The 20574-nt window shown below is 38.9% G+C and overlaps 1 protein-coding gene across 1 annotated transcript in view; it reads left to right on the top strand.

Moving 5' to 3' along the window:
- The window catches only part of LOC111224438 (cell adhesion molecule 2-like), a 145753-nt gene extending 135261 nt beyond the window's left edge, over positions 1-10492 (top strand). Inside the window, exons 7-12 of the mRNA XM_022748922.1 lie at positions 2182-2340; positions 2647-2737; positions 2940-3118; positions 8243-8269; positions 10133-10255; positions 10358-10492. Coding sequence (XP_022604643.1) covers positions 2182-2340; positions 2647-2737; positions 2940-3118; positions 8243-8269; positions 10133-10255; positions 10358-10476 — 698 coding nt within the window. The 3' untranslated portion in view covers positions 10477-10492. The remainder of the gene's footprint in view (positions 1-2181; positions 2341-2646; positions 2738-2939; positions 3119-8242; positions 8270-10132; positions 10256-10357) is intronic.
- Positions 10493-20574: the final 10082 nt, after the last annotated feature.

The following is a 20574-nucleotide window of genomic DNA, read 5'->3' as shown; positions in this document are numbered from 1 at the left end:
CCCCCCCCCCCCCCACAGTCGCCTGGATGCACATCTGCTTACTTGCTAGGGCTCTGGTTCTAAGCAGATTCACCTGGGCACATTCCCACTCTTACGAAAGCTGCCTCTGCATGCTCTGTGGCGATGCTAGCAGCCGCCTTGAAACAGACTGACAGCTTCTCTATGGTAGCTCTGATGCTGCAGGCAACTTGACGAATGAGAGGAGAAGCTGGAGAGATTTGGTTTGACACCACAGAGGCACTTCCTATCCCCCTTATGTACTTCAGGGCAAAATGCAAGGCCTTTGACTCTCAAATGCAAGGCCCCTGACTTTCCTGTTTGCTCAAAGGATATGTGATATTTGAAGTACTTTTTTTTTTTTTTTTCAAATATTCTCATTTGAGATGCATTACTCAATAAGAGTGTGGTGTCCTGGAGGGTGGAGAAGTTGGAAGTTTTTTTTCTTACTCCTTCTCTTGTAGCTATCTTCTTCTTTGTCTTCTTCTTCTTGCTGTTAGTAATTTTAGTTCTGAAAGTGTGATGTTTGGTCTGTGTGTGTGTGTGTGTGTGTGTGTGTGTCATGCAAACAAAAGACATCAGTGAATCAGGAATAATAAAACCAGGATGGCGCACATGCTTTCAACATTTTCTAAAAAGCACAAAAGTGGAAAATACAATTTCACGTAACTTACATAATCAGATTTTCAAACTGCCAGCTCTGTAATAAAATTAATAAATTACTAATTAAACACATATAATAGAACTTTCTTACTTACAAGAGAAATGAAATGAAAGACTAAATAAAAAGTTAATGTTCCTTTTTTTTCTTTTGAGATAAAGTTTGGTTACTTTAATAGACCAGAATTAAACAAACACCAATAATTGATCATCTGTACTTCACAATGTATTAGGATTTTGTCAAACCATTTCATGAAAAATCAATACCCTTCAATCACTGTATTAAAGAGCTGTTATTTAATCTGGAAGGTAAGAAGAAGAATACATGTAGTAACAGTAGCAATAATAGTAGTAGCACGGTAGTTATAGCAGTCATAGTAGTAATAGTTCCTCCACTGGAAGGTCCAATAAAATATTAATCCCCTTGCACATGACAAAATCAAAGAGATTCAGTGGAGTGGAACAAATGGAACAGATCAGCCCAAAATGATGATGATATGGGTGATCTGGATTTCATTGCAAAGGGCTTTTAGTATTTAATAGACCAAGTGATTGAACAATCCATGTGGTGCGTGTGCGTTTGTGAGTGAAGGAGGGGAGTGAGTACATGCGTATGTATTGATTGGCTCAGGTTTTTCACTGTAAGCGCAGAAAGTCCAGGGAGAGGGAGAGAGGAGGGATGGAGGGGGGGGGGGGGGGGGGGGGTGCAGCACAGAAGAGGATGTGAAGGGGTTGAGGGGTTTAGCATCTCCAGTGAAAAGTCCTCCATCAGTTAATGCCTTCGTCCTATTCGCATCGCTCAGGTGCAGTTGCCTCGTGCAGCTGTTTCCATAGAAAAGTGATGCTGCCACACAAAGTGTTGACAGGAGAGCAGCAGAAAACTACAAAGAAATGCTTCCAGTTATGAGTTAAGAGGCATCTAAATGAAGACAAAATTACATGGCAGGGGAAAACAAACAGATCAAGATCTGAAGCTGTGTAAAGGGTAAATGTTTGGGCATGAAACTGAGACAAAGGAGAGGAAAAAAAGGAAAGGTGTGACTACAACTATGGAAAATCCACCCCACACTGCCGGGGGGAGTGTGTGCCTGTTTATGTTGACTAGGATGTTTGAGAGATGGTCCTGGAGGAGCAAACACACCCAACCAACCGAGTCAACGCTCATCCTGCTCTCCCCTCACTATTCGTTCTACTTTGACTTGACTTTCAAAGGCCAAGGATTCTCTCCCTCAAAGGGGAAGCAGAGAAAAACAACAACAACAACAACAACAACAACAACAGCACTGTAGCTGTCTATGTCAGAAAAGCAAAAAAATAAAACTGAAATAAAATTTCATGTTTCTCACGTTTTAGTTAACACACAAGCAGATTTCAGTTTTTCTCATTTTCTTTTTCAAGCACTTTTTTCTTTTTCTTTTTTTTTTTTTTGTATGAAGACCTTGCACAAAAGCCAGAACCGTTCCCCAGTAACATTTGCAATTCACAAGTTCATTTCACCCTTGTTCATCTCCTGTCTCTCTGCAGGCACCAAGGAGGTGAATGCCACAGGAAAATCATTCACAGTGAGGAGTAGCGTCCAGTTCCAGGTGGACAAACGGGACGACGGCGTCGCCTACACCTGCAGCGTGGAGCATGTGTCTCTGTCCAACCCCTACATGACAACTGAGGTCCTGGAGGTCCACTGTGAGTGCAGTCATACACACCCCACAAAGCTGGATTAGGTATAAGATTAGTATTGAGAAGAAATACAAGGATTGAGATTACATTTATGTCTGCAGGTTTAGCTTTGCATTTGCTCAGGATTAGTGTAGGATTAGTTTGCAGGTAAGGGATTAGTATCAAAGCAGAACAGGGATATGGGCTAGAGCTAAGAGTTGCCCAATGGGTAAAGAGCTAACTACTGTTGTACTTTGTCAGTGTAAGAGTTAAAGCCTCTAACACACAGTGCTGTCATAGCATTGGATTTTTTTTTTTGTCTCTTCTTCGCAGATGCTCCCCATCTGGAGATCACACATTCACTGATTATTCCACAGGAAGGGCAATACTTCAAATTGGAGTGTATTTCCATAGGCAACCCGATGTAAGTTGGCATTTATTCACAACTTCAATTTGGTGGTAGCGACTAGCATGAAAATCGGCAGGAATTTGACTTGAGATGTGATTCTTCTTCAATAGCGAATGTCATTTTTCAAGAATTGTTCTGCAGTTATTTCTTAACATTTAAGAAATCACAAGCAGCAACATAAAAGGAAAAATATTGCCTACATTGTTTTCTGTCCTAGACCTGAACCGGTGCTGTGGTCTAAAGATGGAGGAGAGCTGCCAGACACTGAGCGTATGATTGTGGAGGGCAGGGAACTAACCATCACCACACTAAACAAAACAGACAATGGCACATACCGCTGCGAGGCCAGCAACGACCTGGGGACCAGCAGTGCTGAATACATACTGTTTGTATATGGTGGGTACTTCAGCGGGGGCGAGTCTTGTTATGGATGATCAGTTTTGTTGTTGGTTGGTGTTCATTACACAGATACAAAGCCAGCAGGGAGGCTGTCACTCAGGCAGCTTAATATATATATATATATATATATATATATATGTATATAAAGAGGCTAAGCTGGTACATGTTATGATAAAAAACAAATGTCTCTAAATCAAACAGCATGATAACAAAGCAATAATCACTACCTTAAATATAAAAGATATCAACGGGAGAGAATCACAAATTTCAGCATCTCCTGGAAATACAGTGTTTTTGTCCGATAATCTGCCAATCATAATAACTGCTGTTGACTTCAATCTTTTAACAGTCATTAGTGTTTCATTTATGAATATCAACTGACAGACTCCAGTCACCCGCAACCCAGTGAAGGATGAGCATGTACACGTAATGAATGGATATTTAAAAATGCATAAATCAGCAAACATGTTTTAAATTAGATTTATCAAATAATTAACAATCTTCCTGGATAATGTTTATCTTCATTTTGGCTGTAAAGACGTGCGCCAGTTTGATTTTAATAGATTTCAAACAAGACCCTGCCAGTGTGTTTGCATGGTTTAGATCCTTAACTACAAATCATGTGTACTTAACATTTTAGCTGACAATTTGTGAAAGTATGTTGGACAGTGTTGTGTGTATTTTTGTTACCATTGGAGACAGCCATTTGTTTCCATTCGTTTTTGAAAATATAAAAAGCATTCATCAATTCAATTCATCACCATGAACATTATGTGTGCGTGAATCTTTGTTGGCAATACATCAAGGTTGTGTGATCATGCAGATTAAGTGCAGATAGATTTGAAATTGTCTCCACTGCATGGCCTCACAACAATATTGTAACTTTGACGATAAGTAATGTAGTAATCGTCTGGTGTTCACTGCGATGTGAAGTTAAGAAGCAGAAGTTTAAATAGATCATACGCTGCATTAAAATGAATGGAAACAAATGGAACCCTATGTCAGAGAAACAAATGCAAATCTCCAACTGCGCTTACACAGACCATTTCAAGCTTAGTAGGACAAACAGCTCCATTATGTTTTCTTGAATCGGGGCTCAGCTTCCTGTTCTTGAACACCTCAGTATTAAGTTCAAACCACCAACCGTGTGATTAAATGACAACCTGCTGTTCTTCCTGAGTCACAGCCACTTTTTGGTTGGAGAAGTGGTCAGCTGTGATGAGAAGTACAGTATGTATGTTTTGTAGGAAACGGGATAAAACATATATAAAAACACTAGTATGATGTTTTATAATATCATCTCGATATGTGATTGGTTTGTACTTGCTGCCAAATGGTAATACAGGGTAGAATAAAACAGAGTAAAAGATGGCTTCCAACAGCTGACCACAGTATTTATCTGACATAATAGTAAGTTCATGATCAAGTATCATTAAACATGTTTCATTTTGTGGTTCAGATATACTGTATAGATGTAAATCTAATGCCAGGACCTACAGCAAAGTTGTCTGTAGTCCTGCATTGCAGACCATTTCTTCAAGATTCCACTTCCAAATCTTTCCTTGGCACTGTGCAGGATAACCCAGTTTACCTCACTCTACTGTACACAGGCCTATCACTACACAGGTTTAGCGTTTGGACTCTTCCTGTGAGGAAGCAGAAAAAAGTGTTAAGGATGCAGAATTTAGCTTCCAAGTACTGCCTGGAGGAGAGATAAGTTAATCCCGAGACAGTGGAGGGGATGAGAGAATAAAGACAGCATGGTGCCGGAAACGGATCATTAAGGCCTCGGCAGCACATGTTTATAATGTTTATCAAATACAGCCGAGTAAAAATACAAAAACAAGGACAGAATATATAAATTCAACATGGATTTATTTGTTTCCATTTTTGCCAATTAAACAGTCCCACATGAGAGTGCAGTTTGTTTGGGAGCGACTTATCACAGCTCCAGCGCTGGACTTATTCAAGCTCACACGCAGTTACTGGATGCACAGCAGCTTCTTTGTTCGATTTTAAAGGCAGAGGCTTTTGGGGAGAGAGAACCCTTCACTGGGAAAAAATGGAGGAAAAGGAGGATGACACATTCGTCCTTTCAGCTTTTGTTATCTTAGTCTCCTCTTTCAGCGTGCTCAATGAACAGGGGTAAGGCAGCGATGTCAGGCTAGTCCATATCATCCTGTCATATCTGGGTGCCATGTGCTGGTCCATAGTTTCATTCCTCACATTTCACAGACAGGAAGGCTTTTTGCATTATATCAAATTATACAGAATTCAAATTTGTTAAATCTGGGTTATTAGAATTACAGGATATGTACCAACAGAAAAGCTGATAACCTTCAGCAGCCCTCTCACAGTAAATAAAAAGCTCCTGGTTACTAGGGGAAGGATGACAAATTGAGTTGAGTAGGTAAAAGATGTGTGAGACGAGCTCATTTCCACTGATGATGATAGTCATTCTTCAGCACCATCGTGTCTGTCTGAATACTTACCGGGTCTCTTTGGATCATCTCAGCCTCTAAGCCTAATTTGCTAATGACAGGAGAGCTGAGAAGCAATAAATGTCAACGCTCCGCCGCAATTCATCAACGTCTCCGATTATGCTCCTCGATACACTGTATTAAATAAAGCAAGGAAACACCATATATGATAATTACTCTGTCTGCGATGCTAGACAGATGGTAACAGATAGTAGCTGGGTTAAATACAGTCGAGAGACGTCTGCGTCTCTTTATGAAGCTGCAGCCCTGCGTCTTACATTTTGCCCTCACATTGCCCTCACTCATTTACTACACATGTTCACCTCAACAAGTATGATACATGATGAGTTTTACATTCTCCATGTGCAGCCTATTTACCAACCTATCATCATTTGCCGGAAAATGTAACAGATGTAAGAAAGATGAATCCTTCATGTATGACTCATCCTTTTCCCCAAAGATGTTTCGAAAAGAATCTGCTCATTCAGAGCTTGACTCATTCGTGCAACTCTTGTATTTTATCATCTGTGCATTTTTATTTCATTATTTTGCCTGTATTCACTGAGGGAAAGACCAGAATTAACCCACTGCACCAGCCACGCGCAGTAATTGATTTGTGCTGTTTGATTTTCCTGTAAGTTTTCTCATGTTGAGCCTGTTCCCTACGGATAGGTTTGTTTTTTGCTCCCCATTGCTCCTGTTTTCATTTAGCAGACGTCATCACCTTAGTGCCTCCATCTCCAGCTCCCCCGACTCCCTCTCTAGCCTCCATTCTTCCAGTCTGCTAATGCCGACATTCCCACATCAGGCATAGGCAGTCACAGCTGCGTTCGCAGGTACGCTCGCGAGCCCCCCTTGCCCTCGCCTCAACGCTCCATGCACTCACAAACATGACACTGAACACACACTTGGTGATTGATGAGCTAACAGCCGGGCTTTGAGATAGAAAATAGCATTGTTTTTCTGGATGAATTCAATACTCTGTCTATTTTTTCTCTTTCCTCTCTGCTTTATTTTCTATACACAGCACTGTTACCTCACCAGCCTTTTCAGCACTCATCCTGATTAGTGCTGTTATTGCTAACTGATGATATGCAGACACTGTAGAGCCAGTTACCACGTTATCACAGTTTGTAAGCCACTGCATAAAATATCATCTTTACAGAAGCAGAAAATAGAAAAACATGAGAGTTTTTATGCTTTTGCTTAAAATGGTTTCTGCCATTACAACCACACACAAGATAAAATTTGCAATTGCGTTCTAACAAAGTTAACCAGAATCACATGCTTTGTGTGTTTACTTCAGTTCTTCTCTCCCAATGGAATTAATGTTGTAGTGTTTGTGTATGACGTTGCCGTATTGAGCCACAACAGCACTCTGCAGGCAAAATATGCCAAGCGGTTGCCTTAACAGTCAAAATAGCTTTAATGTTGTGTGAGAAAATACAAAGGTTACCTAGATTTGGGGTTTGCTTAATTTTGATAATCAACTCAAAGTTTCCTTGTAAACAAACAGAAGTTATATTCAGTTTATTTCACCAAAACGCATTATGTGCATCCTTGAGGTTTAGCAAACACTGAATGCATTTCCTTCCTCATAAAAGATTTGCAGCAGTGATTTTGTCGTAATGTTTTACACTGTGCATTGTTTCCATCCTTATAGACTAGCTTACAGTCTTTCCGAATGTCTTCACGACTAGTGGTATAGCTTGAAACTGGCAGCAGGACAGCGTGCTCATGCATGTAAATCTTTTTGCACATCCACAATACAAACAAAACAGGACCCCACTCTTAAAAATATTGCTCCATGGCAAAAAAGAAAAATCCACAAGGTACCTTTAAACTGGAAGGATTAGGCCTCTCAAAAGCTGTGACTTTACTTTTCCAAGCAACTTTGTCATCTGGCAGTACCTATATACCCTGACCTATCATTCATGACAGACTGCTCAATGTATGTTGTTGAATACTCAGGTGGAGGTTTATGACATGTTACCTCATACCTGAACTTTTTAAGATAAGATAAAAAATTCTTGCTCTCAGTATTAAAGGGTTGGTTCACACAAAATCCCAAAAAATATTTTCTCATTTACCTCCGGTATTGTTGCATTCATATGGTTTTTGTTTTGTTTTCACAGGTTTTAAGATACTTGTCCCTCAGCTCTATATGCTTCCACCTGCAAACAATGGTGATTAATAGTATTTAATTTGTATTAAAAAATTACAGAAACAAAAAAATAGCAACAACATGTTTCTCAGATGAATTATTAGATATCTTTCAACCTGGGAAAATACAAAACTAGTTATTTGTAATTATTGGTAAACTGACCTATTAGAATGTACATTGCCAATTACACACGGCAAATCTCAGTAAATACGTCTTTGTTCTTCATCTTGTCCTTGTCAATATATCTTGTGCTCCTCTCATAGTCATCGTTTCCAATAACTCCAGTTCAGCATGTATTTGGCTCTGACAGCAAGCTTCGCTTTCCGTCACCTCTGTGCGCTGTCAAAGTAAAAACTCAGAAAACAGACCATACTAATTTCACATGTTTCCTTTGAACCTTGTGGTCACCTTTTTTATCACGGTGTTGTTCCCCTCGTCTTTTCTTACTGCTGTCACTGTCTGCAACCATGGCAACAGCCAAAGACTTTCCAGGGCCTACGACAGGTAAATATCCCACTAGATGATCATTGTAAGCCAGATTTACACTGTGTGATGCTGGATCTGGATCTGGGTCAGGACACATCACGGCCTCCACCCAGCATGAGCCAAACCATCACCATGCATGGATGCTCACTCTGCTGACGCCAGCCGCTTTCTCTCTACAGGCTGCATAAGTTATCACACCACAATGTTTTTGGTTTGCTTTGTCTTAGAACCATCTAATTCATTGTGCAGTCTGAGTGGTGCTGGGCTGGACATTGTACCTGTGCCAGTGGGCAAATATTTGATTTCAGTTCATGTGAATACAGCGGGAATGGAAGGGAACAGCCAAAATTCTTAATGAGAACTCGGCTTTTCACATTTCTGATCACATAGTACTTGAAAAAATATTTCTGTTTACCATTTTTTCCTAGGTAAATGTATATTGATCTATGTGCGTAACATGGTTGGAGCACTTTAGTCTGATATGGTGTGATATATATATATATATATATAGGATGAAACGGGATAGAAACAGTTCATGTTGTCTTAATGTAACTAAACACCGGATCAGGCCCCTGTGTGCTGCTAAAGTGTTTGTATTCTCGCTTTGTGACAATGAGTGGTATTTTAAGTGTTGTCTTAGTTGTCTTGATTTGAATTGCTGCCGCTGTAGTTTGTTTCAGGATTGGCATATGAATAGTCGGCGTATTTACATGTGAATTAAAGCTCAAAACACTGGTTGGACAAGTATAAATACTTAATGGTCATTTACTCACACTTAAGGTGAAAGCAAGTGTTGTGTTTGGATGTTCAGCTGCAGTGCATCAAGAGCTGTTTAGCTTGTCCCATTCCTGTGAGCTGTGAGCACCAGCCAAGTGTGATATGAAAATTGCTTGTGCTCCTTGTTGACAGTGGAACACCTGTACAGATCATTATATCCATCGACATGCTACCGAAACTGAGTTAGTTCAACTGTTGTACCAGTTGACAATTATTGCTTCAAAGTCTGAAGTGCCTGCCTGTGAATCCCTAATAAAACAGTCATGGTGGTTCTATTGTGCATGGTGTTAAACTGCATGTTTCACAATTTCATCTTTTTTTATTAGTCTTATTCTTAACGTCCCTCACTTTAGTTTGATGAAAATGAGGGTTGCATTCTGTTAACAGAGGAGTATAACGAGGTTTATAGGAACATCCCCGTCGTCATTTCCCAGGGTCACTTTGCAAAACTGAGCACAAGCCACAGCCATTCATCAGCTTGAGATAATGAGAGCACAGGAGGTGCACAGTAAAGACACAGCCACTTAGAGTTTATTACACGACAGACACAAAGGCATGCTCCTGCCTGGGAAACCTTCAGCCTCCACTCTGCCCGGAGGACACCTCGTGTTAAATAACACTTACTTTAAAAAAAAAAAACTGATCCTCAGCAGCAGAATGTGGCAGCGAGCAGGGAGAAAACACAAAAGATAGTGTGTGTGGAGGCTTTGGCTAAAAAGCTGAAACATCACTCAGAGCTAGACTTCAGCTTTCTTGCAGCATGTTTCCGTTACTAACACACATTTTTGAATTGTGTAGAGATTTGTGGTATTTCCTATGATCACTTCTTTCATACCTGAATTCAGGCACTTCAAAGCAACGATGTCAGGTTGCTCTAAATATGGCAGAAGCTCATTTGGGGCTGTTGTGCTTTGTTCACAAATGTAAAAGCTACATCTGGATTTTTTTTTTTTTTTTTCCAGGATAATTGCAGGATGAAAATGTTTTCATTGCTGTTTAAAAAAATGTCTACAGCTGCATGAGACAGCGGCGGAACATCTTGCAGGTGTTAACATTATCTCTCCACTTTTCGCTCCATGTCTCTCTGCCTCTGTCTTATTTCAGATCCTAATGCTTTAGGACAACATGGACCTGACCACGCTTTAATCGGCGGAGTTGTTGCAGTCGTGGTCTTCATCACCTTGTGTTTGATAATAGTTCTTGGACGATATCTGGCCAGACATAAAGGTAAAATGGGTCACTCGAGCTCCCTTGAATTGCAATGGTCTTGCCTGGAGTAAATGTATATGTCTAGGTGGATAAACTTTCTGTGGCTCTGTATGTCTGCAGGGACATATCTAACACACGAGGCCAAAGGAGCAGAGGACGCCCCAGACGCAGACACAGCCATCATCAACGCTGAGGGAAACCATGTGCATGCAGAGGAAAAGAAAGAGTATTTCATTTAGACTTCTGTTGCTTTTTTCTTTTCTTTTTTTCTCCTTCGTTTCATGACAACTTTTGACAGCAGACATGCAATTTTAAGCTGCCTCAGCGTCGCAGTCTGTTTTACTTTACTTATTATTTACTTGTTCTTTTGCCTTCTCCAGAAAGCTCATGCTTGGATATGCTTGTTTTCAAAGCATTCGCTGACAATATAGCCTTCTCCTTTTGTAATCAATGTACCCCATGTACAATTGGATTATGTCCATTTCAGTTTTACAGTGCCTAAATGCTGTATATTTTTCTGCATTTCTTTTATCGCTTGCATTATCTCTCTTCTCTGTTACGTCACCTGTTAAACAACTTTTTGCAGATTTTTTAAAATTCAGAGGAAATGTGCTTCAACTCAAGTCTTAGCTTTTCAAACTGTTTTACGTTAAGAACAGAGTGTGTTAAAATACATCTATCTATCAAGCATTTCCATCAGAGGAATCTTTTTAGGGACTGAATGGTCTTTAGATATTTACCCCACCACAGCCATATTGCACATGTTTAAAAAATAAATCATAAAGCAGACCAAACACTGACAAAACAAAACTTCGAAGCACAATCTATGTGATTGTCTCAAGATGAAATTGACTCCCTTTTAGCAGTCTCCATGTTCCTGCATTGATTTTTTTTTTTTAGTTTTTACTCATGCTGTTGATTTGTACCAACAGAGAACAAGTCAGAATATTAAAGCACAAAGTCTGAGGACTAACACAGAGGGAAAACACATCAACTGTTTCTTGTCTCAGGATTCAATATGAGTCTAGATGGAGAGATGGTGTCAGATACACGATGAAGATTTCAGTACACTGAACGATTTTCAGTTATTGTCACGGATGAGGAACTTTAATTTTGGGTTGGTGATTTGATGTAAGATCCAAACTGAATGAGTGGAACCTTGTAGGGGTTCATTATTTATGTTGAATTTTATTGAACAACTATGCTCAATGTGTGGATATTGCTGTAAAATACTTTGCTAACGTGAATATTGGTGAACAATATTGTTGAGTCTTGGGATCCCTGACACATTTCGATTTGTATATTAGCATATACAGTATTTAAAGTATTCCACACGTCTTATTTTTTCCCATTTATCTAACAAGAGGTTGTTTTGTCATAAGGTATGTAAATAATGTGTAAGTATTCAATTTCAGTAAAAGAAAATCGCTGGCTATAGCTTTTAATTTCAGGTCCATATCAGTTCCTGTCATTTTGATGAGATTATTTTCACATTTTTGAAGATTTCTTCAAACAGGGATTCTCATGAATTGCTTAAAATGTAAAAAAAAACTAAAAAACTAAAAACTAAAAAACTAAACAAAACAAAAAAAGGAAAAAAAATCTGGTCAAAATATATGTATTTATTATTATTATTGATTGACATTTATTATATAATGCTATATTGATTGATATTATTGCTGTTATTACTAAAGTAGTGGTCTGACATTAACTTTTCCATTTTTTAATTCTGAAACTTATCATAAAAAACAATACAAGGATCACCGTTATGGCCTTTGAGTTTGCTGCAAACAGTACTAATGACATGTTGAGGCATTGGTGAATCAGACATCCCCTCATTGTATATAGTCACTGTATCAAAGACACTGAACCACATTGCCAATGCTCATACATGTTATTTTGTTAGTTCAATATGATGCTATAAATAACTCATTTTGTACAAAGTTTTAATCGCTGTAATTAATTTGCTTTATATGGGGGATGTGTGAGGTTTTGCTTTTTTCTCAGTATTGAATATTCATTTTTCAACTATGCCACTGTAAAAAAAAAAAGAAAAAAAGAAAAAAGAGAGACAAAGTGCGGATTAAAATATGAATAACTTGAAAACTGCCATTTTGTTGTGACTAAGTTTGTACTTTGAAATGAACTCATGAGTAATGCTATGTGCTTTTGAATTACAGTAGAATTATTAACATAATATCAGTCCACATATCTAAGGGAGTGTATATTGATGGACGGTGCAATGACCAAAGCTGCACTGTAATTGTTATTCCATGCAACTGCTGAGTATTACTCAACCTTTAGTATTAATAATACATGCAAAGTGTCTGACTTGTAGAAGGATTAAAAAGCCATGAAGCTCCTCAGGAAGATCGCCCGAGGCTATCAGCACCGCTCATGATGTGTGCATTAATACAGGGTGACAAAAGGAAGACTCCAGTCTTCCCGAATTCTTCCCCTGTCTCACTGGAGCTGAGTTCGATATGCTTGAAGTGGCTTCATGAAAGTGGCCACAGTTGTGAACAAAGCAGGCTGCTGTTGCACTTATTTTAACAAACTAGACAGATGGAGTGGGCTGGGTGAGGAAAACTGGAGGCAAACCGCTTTGTGATTTGACATCATGGTCAAGGATGTTGGGATGCAGCTCATTGCTTTAATTGGAAGTGAAATGATAACACTTAAGATGAAATTTTATTGATCCCTGTGGGGAAATTAGATAATTGAAAAAGAAAACAGTAATAGCATCTAACAAGGAAAAAATACAAACTTGATACCTGCACTGAATAGATAATAATGAAAAAAAGTACAGTACAGCAGTCAAATTGAGTAAAGAGTTGTGCATATGCAGATGTCGCCTTTGTATTAATGCAAGATGTGGTAAAAGGATGGACCACTGATTCATACGCTGGTAAAGGTATTACAGCAGTCACGTCTTCTTAATTACTGTAAATAAGGATTACTGCAGGATAAATATGTGCTATAGATGAGTTCAATATGCATAAAAATATTGCAGTCTATACAAAATGAAATAGTAGTGTGATTATAAAAAAAACCATGAATATATGATGGGAAGAAATTGACACACAAGAACATGGTGTGCAAATGTGCATTATATTCACATTATCTAAATAAGGCCAAATGTGATGAGTGTAATGGTAGCATTAGAGTAGCATTAGAAATACTAAGCCTTATCAAACTTACATTTGAATAAAGCAAATGTTAGTATCTTGCACACGGTAGTGATTTGGTTACAACATGTACAATAAACCTTACCAATTTAGAAAAACAAAAAAAGCACCTTTTATGGTCCATTATCACTGCTTCAGTGGCACAGATGAACTTTTGGAAATTTGAGGATGGATATAATAGCACAGTGCAGATTACTGAACTCATATTAAATGTCTCGACATCCTTAAAGGGAGATCTCGTTCCAGGACATGGGGCCCGAGTCATTATGATCCTCCATTCTTCAGCTCCCATTGACCTTGAGCATAATGTTGCTTCCCAGCAGACTAATGTTGCCATTATCAGCACACTGTCCGGCCAACCACCTGCCTGCTTCACACAACGCCTCCCTCCCTCTCTCTTGTCTCGCAGAGACGGTTCCCAATGCTCACTTCATAATCATTACCACCAAAAGCCCAGCCAGTTCAAAGAAACATCAGCTCCCACTATCACACTCCTCCGCGTTATTGAAAGCTCAGTGCTTCGTTAAGCTATGTAAATTGAGATAGACTGTCTTGAATAATGCCTGGCAGAAAATAATGCTAAGAATCCATCATAATTTAGTAATTGGATATCGAGGGGGGGAAACATTCATGTGCAGTCGTAAATAGTGAGTTGGAAAATGGATTTTCTCTTTACCCCAGAAATGTGAGAACCATCCCCTGGGCGATGTAACAATCACAGCATGACCTCTGAGGAGGCCTTGTAAGTCTTACTAAAGTGAAGAAACTGATCCCCACTGTACCCTGTAGGCAGGGTCCGTATCAGTCCTCCAGCTCACAATAAGCTCTTATCATAGCAGAACAGAAATTTCTGACAAAATCCTTTAGGGACAAATTGATATCTTAAAAAACATTATTACACTTAAACATATTAGGTCTGCAGCACAATTCTGATTTTGCAGTGTTGGGCTAATAGACCTTGCAGTTGTATTTCCAGGCCTGTATAATTAAATAGCCAGACTGAGTGTGTTACTTCATGAGTTTGAGTATTCGCCTTTTTTGTTGTCTCAGTGAGACTCGAATAGAAAATAAATATTTTTTTTACATTTTTTTTTTTACAGTAACTTGTAAAAAAAACTGTGTTGACACAGTATGCTTTTTCTTTTTCATCCCGCAGCTCTGCTGTAGATTAGTGACAACTGGAGGAGCCATAGCTAGACTGTGCATGAAAAGCCCTCCAACCCTGACACAAATAGCGGTCCTTCTTTTGGATTAACAGCACAACGTTTTTATGCAGAAATAACAGTAATTCCACTTGTTTTCACTATCCAAGCATGTAAATTGCCTTGTGTAATTCACTGGGCGATTTGCTGAGGAAGTAAAAGGGTCAGAGGGATTTCGAAGATGGAGTGGGATTGCAAAGCAAATGCTTCCTCACTTCAACAGAAGTGATGAAGAAATGTTCTGTCCTCTGGATCATGTTTTTAATTACAGATTTAGTAGGTTATCAGTGACACTTAGTAACCCAAAGATTCTTCCAAACCTTGAATCAATACCGTACTTTGATAACTATAATTGCAAAAGTCCCAACTGGAAAAAAAAATCTATCCAACAAATTCAACAATTTTTTTTTATTAATATTGTGTCATCTTTCATATTGCCGGCCAGGAAGGACAAATATTTTGGAAGAGTTTACTTGTAATCATTGCTCTGCACCCAAAGATGAGGTGCAAAGAGCAGACAGTGGAAGATGAAATTCACAATTTTTCAATATCCTCCTTTTCATTTTCAGAACTTTGTGTTGGTAGTCTGTTATCATTGCCCTTAGAAGCCCGAGGTTGCATTGTTTGTGTAAATGGTTTTGTCTTTGATTGACAGTTCATTCTAATGGGGAATTGAGTAGAATAATAGCGCGTGTTTACAACACTGCTGCTCCCTTCTAAAAGGAATCATTGCAGACATGATGAGACCAACTAGTATTGCGGGTACACTCCTGGAACATCCTGGATTTGTCCAAATACCCACAGCTTGATAAGGTAAATATAGCATGTTCTTACTCGTATATGTCCAGACAGCACATTTTCATGTTAAGATAAAAAATTAAAAAAAAAGGTTTAGCACAGCTGGCTTTTCTGTAGCCCCTTTTGACTTATAGCCACAACATTCACGCCTCATCTGTATCGCTGCTGAATCACAGGGCTGTAGGATATTATCTTGAGATGTGTTTTGCCTAATCATATTTGATGAGATTAAACAGATCACTCACACTTCCACTTGTGACAGGGCCGAGTGGAAGTTGGAAGGAGTCAAATGATCTGGAACAAAGAACATGAGCTTGTGTATCCCCCTGGATGCATCACCATGCCATTAGTCCAGATGAATGTGTACAGTCAGATACAATTCCCTTGTTTGCTGCATGAGGGCTTCCACTTTGAGAGGCAGCAGCTACACTGTTCGAATCAGGCCACATGCAGGCCCGTGGATTGATGACTGAAACAGGACTACCCACTGTATTTTAAACTCATTCATCCACACTGACTCACATTCTCTGTGGTTCATCTTTAAATAGTCTACCCTGGGATTGTATGTCTGCCATTTGATTTATTCTGTATTGTATTTTTAGATCTAATTAAAACAAACTTCTGTATTCTTTGGCTGAATTTTGAATCGTGCAGACCCAGGAGAGTACATAAAGGGAAGCCTTGTCTTGGTTAGTCTTTGGGGGAAAAAAAGCTAGTACCTGTGGCATAAGGTATGCAATAAATAGCGTGCCATCTGTTTGGATTTGAGCACTTGAGATTCTTCCAACGAGCACACCAGAGACTTAATTAAAGTTGGAATATTAGTGAGTGGGAGACTGATGTTGCTCCAATAAAATGACAGCCATAGGAAATCTTAGCATTAGTTTGATAACAGAGATTAGATTTTCTTTAGGGTGAAAATAGAGTGCTGCATTTTGTCCTCAGAGATCATCATAAGATATCATTTTGATGCTTTCTTCAGTTGTGTTTTTGTAGCTGTTCAGTCTTTTAAAGTTCTGTAAGCTTTTGAAATTATGGTTTCCATTAATCCTGGGGAGGACTGCCATTTTCAGCTAATGTGCACATCTAATGGAAACACCGGAAATGATGTATGGTCACACAGGAACTATCATATTGAATGTTGAAGAGGCGTGCTAATGGCTAAATGGATAATTAGCCAGTTAATCATTGGATAACAAGGCACCATTTTTGGGAAAGATGATGAGCCACTAGTTCTTTGTCTCTCTCAAAAACAGGCTACTGCTAAATAAACAGCTAAATAAAGGCTTGATGAAATCCTCAGGTTTGGTTTATGTCATCATCATTTAAATTAACCTTTTCGCAAAAGCGACAATGCCTAACGTTTGTTAGAAGAACTTGTTGTTAAAGGGTTCATGTTTGTGAAAACTGTGGCTCAAACATTCACAACCACTGTCATGAATCAGCTTAGTTGAGACCATAGCTTTACTACTGTAGTTAGAAGTGTGATAGTCATTTATTATCAAAACCCTCCTGATTGCATCACTGATGTGACAGGAAGATATCGAGAGGCAGATGTGAATTTGTTTGTGCATCAAAAGCCAACAAATGAGTGATTTCCTATAGCAGTTACTAGTGAGGAAAGTTTTCATTTGTTTTAAGGATGAGAGGACAGTGAATAGGGTTTAAACTATTACAATTATATATTCAACGAACATAATGACGGATCCTTTCTCTAGTATAGAGAATTTCTCTTTCAAGTAACACACCCTCCAATGCAAACAGAATATTAATGCTTGAACATCATCATTGAAAAGGTTCTGACAAACTCCTGTGCCTGCAGGATGCCAGCTGTCTGGATGTGGGTGGACATCAGGTGTTGGCATCAGCCTCATTATCATCAAGGGCCTCCTCCCCCTCCTCTGGATGCTGTCTTTTTTTTCAGTATGTATAATAATGGCACAGGACGACATCAAGTTTAATTGCACTTGCTTTAAAATAGCATCAGTAACACAACATATGTTTTGGCTCAATGCGCTGCTGTCTGTTGTTTGCTCTGTACTTTTATCTGTTGCCTCAGTAATCACATATATGTACACAAACTGTATCTCACATGTAAACACTTCTTTATCTTGAAATTGATACTCACTTTGTGTTTATTCATTTAAAATTTCATGACTATCCTATAAGTGGGGATTTTTTAAGATTAATAAAATGACAAAAGATCAGATCAGTAGCCATGTTGTTTGATCTGCAGTCTGGTGAGGAAGGCAGTCACAACAAGGAGATTTTCTAATTCTACACACAATGGTTTTAAGCAGAGAGCACTGCTGTTGACTGAAAAATGCACCCATGGTTTGTGTAGGAGTGTATTGCTGCGCAGTTGAATTTCTCTTTCTCATCTAATGAATCTCTGACCGGCTAGATACTGCGAAGCCTATTGATCCCAGCAGTCAGTTTTACATGTTTCATTTCAAACTGTGGTGTAGGCTCTACAGTGAAAAAACAAGCCTGATATGACCACCAGTTAACACCAGTGTCGCCAGCTCCACCAAAACAATCAAACCACTTCAGCATGATTGACAGAAAAATACAGCAAGCATTTTAAATGAAGGATTTAATCACATAAAACAAAAAAAAATCTCTGCTCTGATCTGATTACACAAACAAGCACTTCCATAAATACTAATATAAATCTATATCTGTATTAAAACACTTTGCAAAGATAAATCATACTTAAGAATTGGTGGATGTGACAGAGCATATTACAAGGATGCAACAAAGAACTTCTCTTGATTTATCGGGTTGTAGCTGCTAAAGACAAAGAGGGGAAGGACCAGCGCGGTAGCTAAGACTTGAATACTTCCAGAGCAGTGTGCCACTCTGTCTTTATGATGCCAGTCAGTGTGATGGTGAGCCTCAGGGATTACTCCAGACAGACAGCTCAGTAAGACAACTGATTAAATAGTAGTGAGAAGGGAGAAAATGTTTAATTCAGCCGTATTTAGTATTCATGGGACGGACAGCCATACAAGAGTTCACCTTGAGGGGTCATCAGGAGAGAAGGTCCAGAATCCCAAAGAGCTGCCAGGCCAAGTTTCCACATAGCACTTGGAAAGACAACTGATGTGCAGCAATCACAAAGAACAATACATATTGTTCATGTTAGATACAGAAGATTTGGAATGAGGCCACTGTATCTTATATCTTTGTCAGGACTGTGAAGATTTCTAAGCATAAGTTTGACAACTCTTCATCATAATACTCTCAAAACCTTCTGTTAAAGGTTTGCAGCTTCAAGTAATTCAAAACAATACTATTTATATTAGCTTGGCTCTGTGACAGAGTGCCAGCTATAGAGACATGATGAAATCCCTGTGTTGAAATACCTCACCATGACGTTCAAAACTAATTCAATTATATGCATCAGCAGTTCAATAGACCTACAGAATTGGGTTATTGTCTGAAATGATGAAAAAAAAGAAAAATACCAGTAAATCATGTGTGAATGAAGTTTAATGTAAAAATGATTTTCACAAATAGTTGCCAAAATGGGCTTCAAGAACAAGGGATAACAGATGATTTCTGCAGTCATTTGCCAAGCTATTACTCTGCATCAACTACAGATCCAATTTACTCTGTATCTTCAAAGGTATTCCTATAGTTGGGAGATAATATGGTGAAGGGCCAAGCAAGGCAAACAACAGAAAAAAATGTCACATAAAAGAACTACACATCATACACTGCTCTAGAGGAAGGAATATTCTAAAAATGTATAGTACTTTTATTATTATACTGGATCGTGTGGCTCATTAAATCAAGGCCATATGTTTGGGTTTTGATCAATACCTCATTGCATCAAACACAGTGTGTTAATACGTCTGTGGAAAGTCAATATGGATGATGTGCTTTATAATGAGAACCAAGAGATTCAAGAAATGTTATGAGTGGGTAAAAATCTCCAACAGCAAATTTGGTTAGTTGGTTCATACACTGATGTGTTTTTTTTCTTCTTCTTTTTTTCTCAGTCCTTTCATGATTATGCTCCTCAGTGTCACCCCAGTAAGTCAAAAGTAGAGATCAAAGTATGCATCAACAATCATCAGTCACCAGTAGTCCATTTAGGTATGGTCCACTTCCCCACTTTCATTTAATGTAAAAATATTAATATGTCACAGAACAATGAAACGCTGTGAGGCAGGTAAGAGGAGGGAAATTAACACCACCATTACCCCAGACTTTGCCACCTGCACCACCTTGTCTCTGCAGTTTTACAGTAATGATGTGAGAGTTGCAGAGGTCCCTGAGACAGGAAAGCACCCCAGAGATTTCCATATACTCCGAACAGAACCTCGATCTGCTGAGCCATCTCACTGACACGGAGCCCAAACTCACATTGTGTCCAAGTGAGCAGGTTAATCATCATACTCGTATAAAACTCAGTGAAGCCATATACAGTGCACTCTGTAAGTTGAAGGAGACTGACAGTGACTTTTCCCATTGTTTTTGTCTGCACTCCATAAATGAAATAATGACTCAGGTTATAGTGCTGACTCTCTGCTTTAAGAGTGTTCTCAACTGTATTGGTGAACGTCCCCAAAACAAAAAATAAGGGATGATGACTGCAGTAGCCTACGAGCCTGGCAGAGCTTTATCACAGACTTCAGACAGAGCATTTGCAACCAGATATATATTTCAAGGTTTATTTTAATTGCTTCGACTTAACTTCTGGTCCCCTGCATTTGATCATCTGATGTAGATGTAAGCACCATCAAATTAAAGCTGTGCATTGCTACTTTAACCTAATACACTGTTTCATTTAAAATACAAAGTGCTGGAGTTCAGAGATAACGGAATTAAAATCTGCTACTGTTCTGCCTTTCATGAGTTGCACTTTTAAGTAGGTAGGTAAGTGAGGACGCAGAATCCAGGAGCCACAGGTCAGTTACAATAACAAAGGGGATAATATAGCTGCTAAGGAGTGGCCTACACTTGAACTGTTATGGCGCTATTGACCTGTATTGACCAGAAGTAGTGGTAATGACTTCCACTATGGCTGTAGCTGCAGTACAGGTCAATAACACTGCTCCACTACAATCTGTATTGTAGGCAATGAACTTAAACCAGCTAGAAACATATTAACTATGGTTACATCTTGCAGGTAGATGTC

This window comes from Seriola dumerili, unplaced genomic scaffold, assembly GCF_002260705.1.
Source record: "Seriola dumerili isolate Sdu_G_001 unplaced genomic scaffold, Sdu_1.0 BDQW01000134.1, whole genome shotgun sequence".
NCBI lineage: Eukaryota > Metazoa > Chordata > Actinopteri > Carangiformes > Carangidae > Seriola > Seriola dumerili.
The sequence above is the reverse complement of the archived record's forward strand: the minus strand, read 5'-3'. Positions and strand labels throughout refer to the sequence as shown.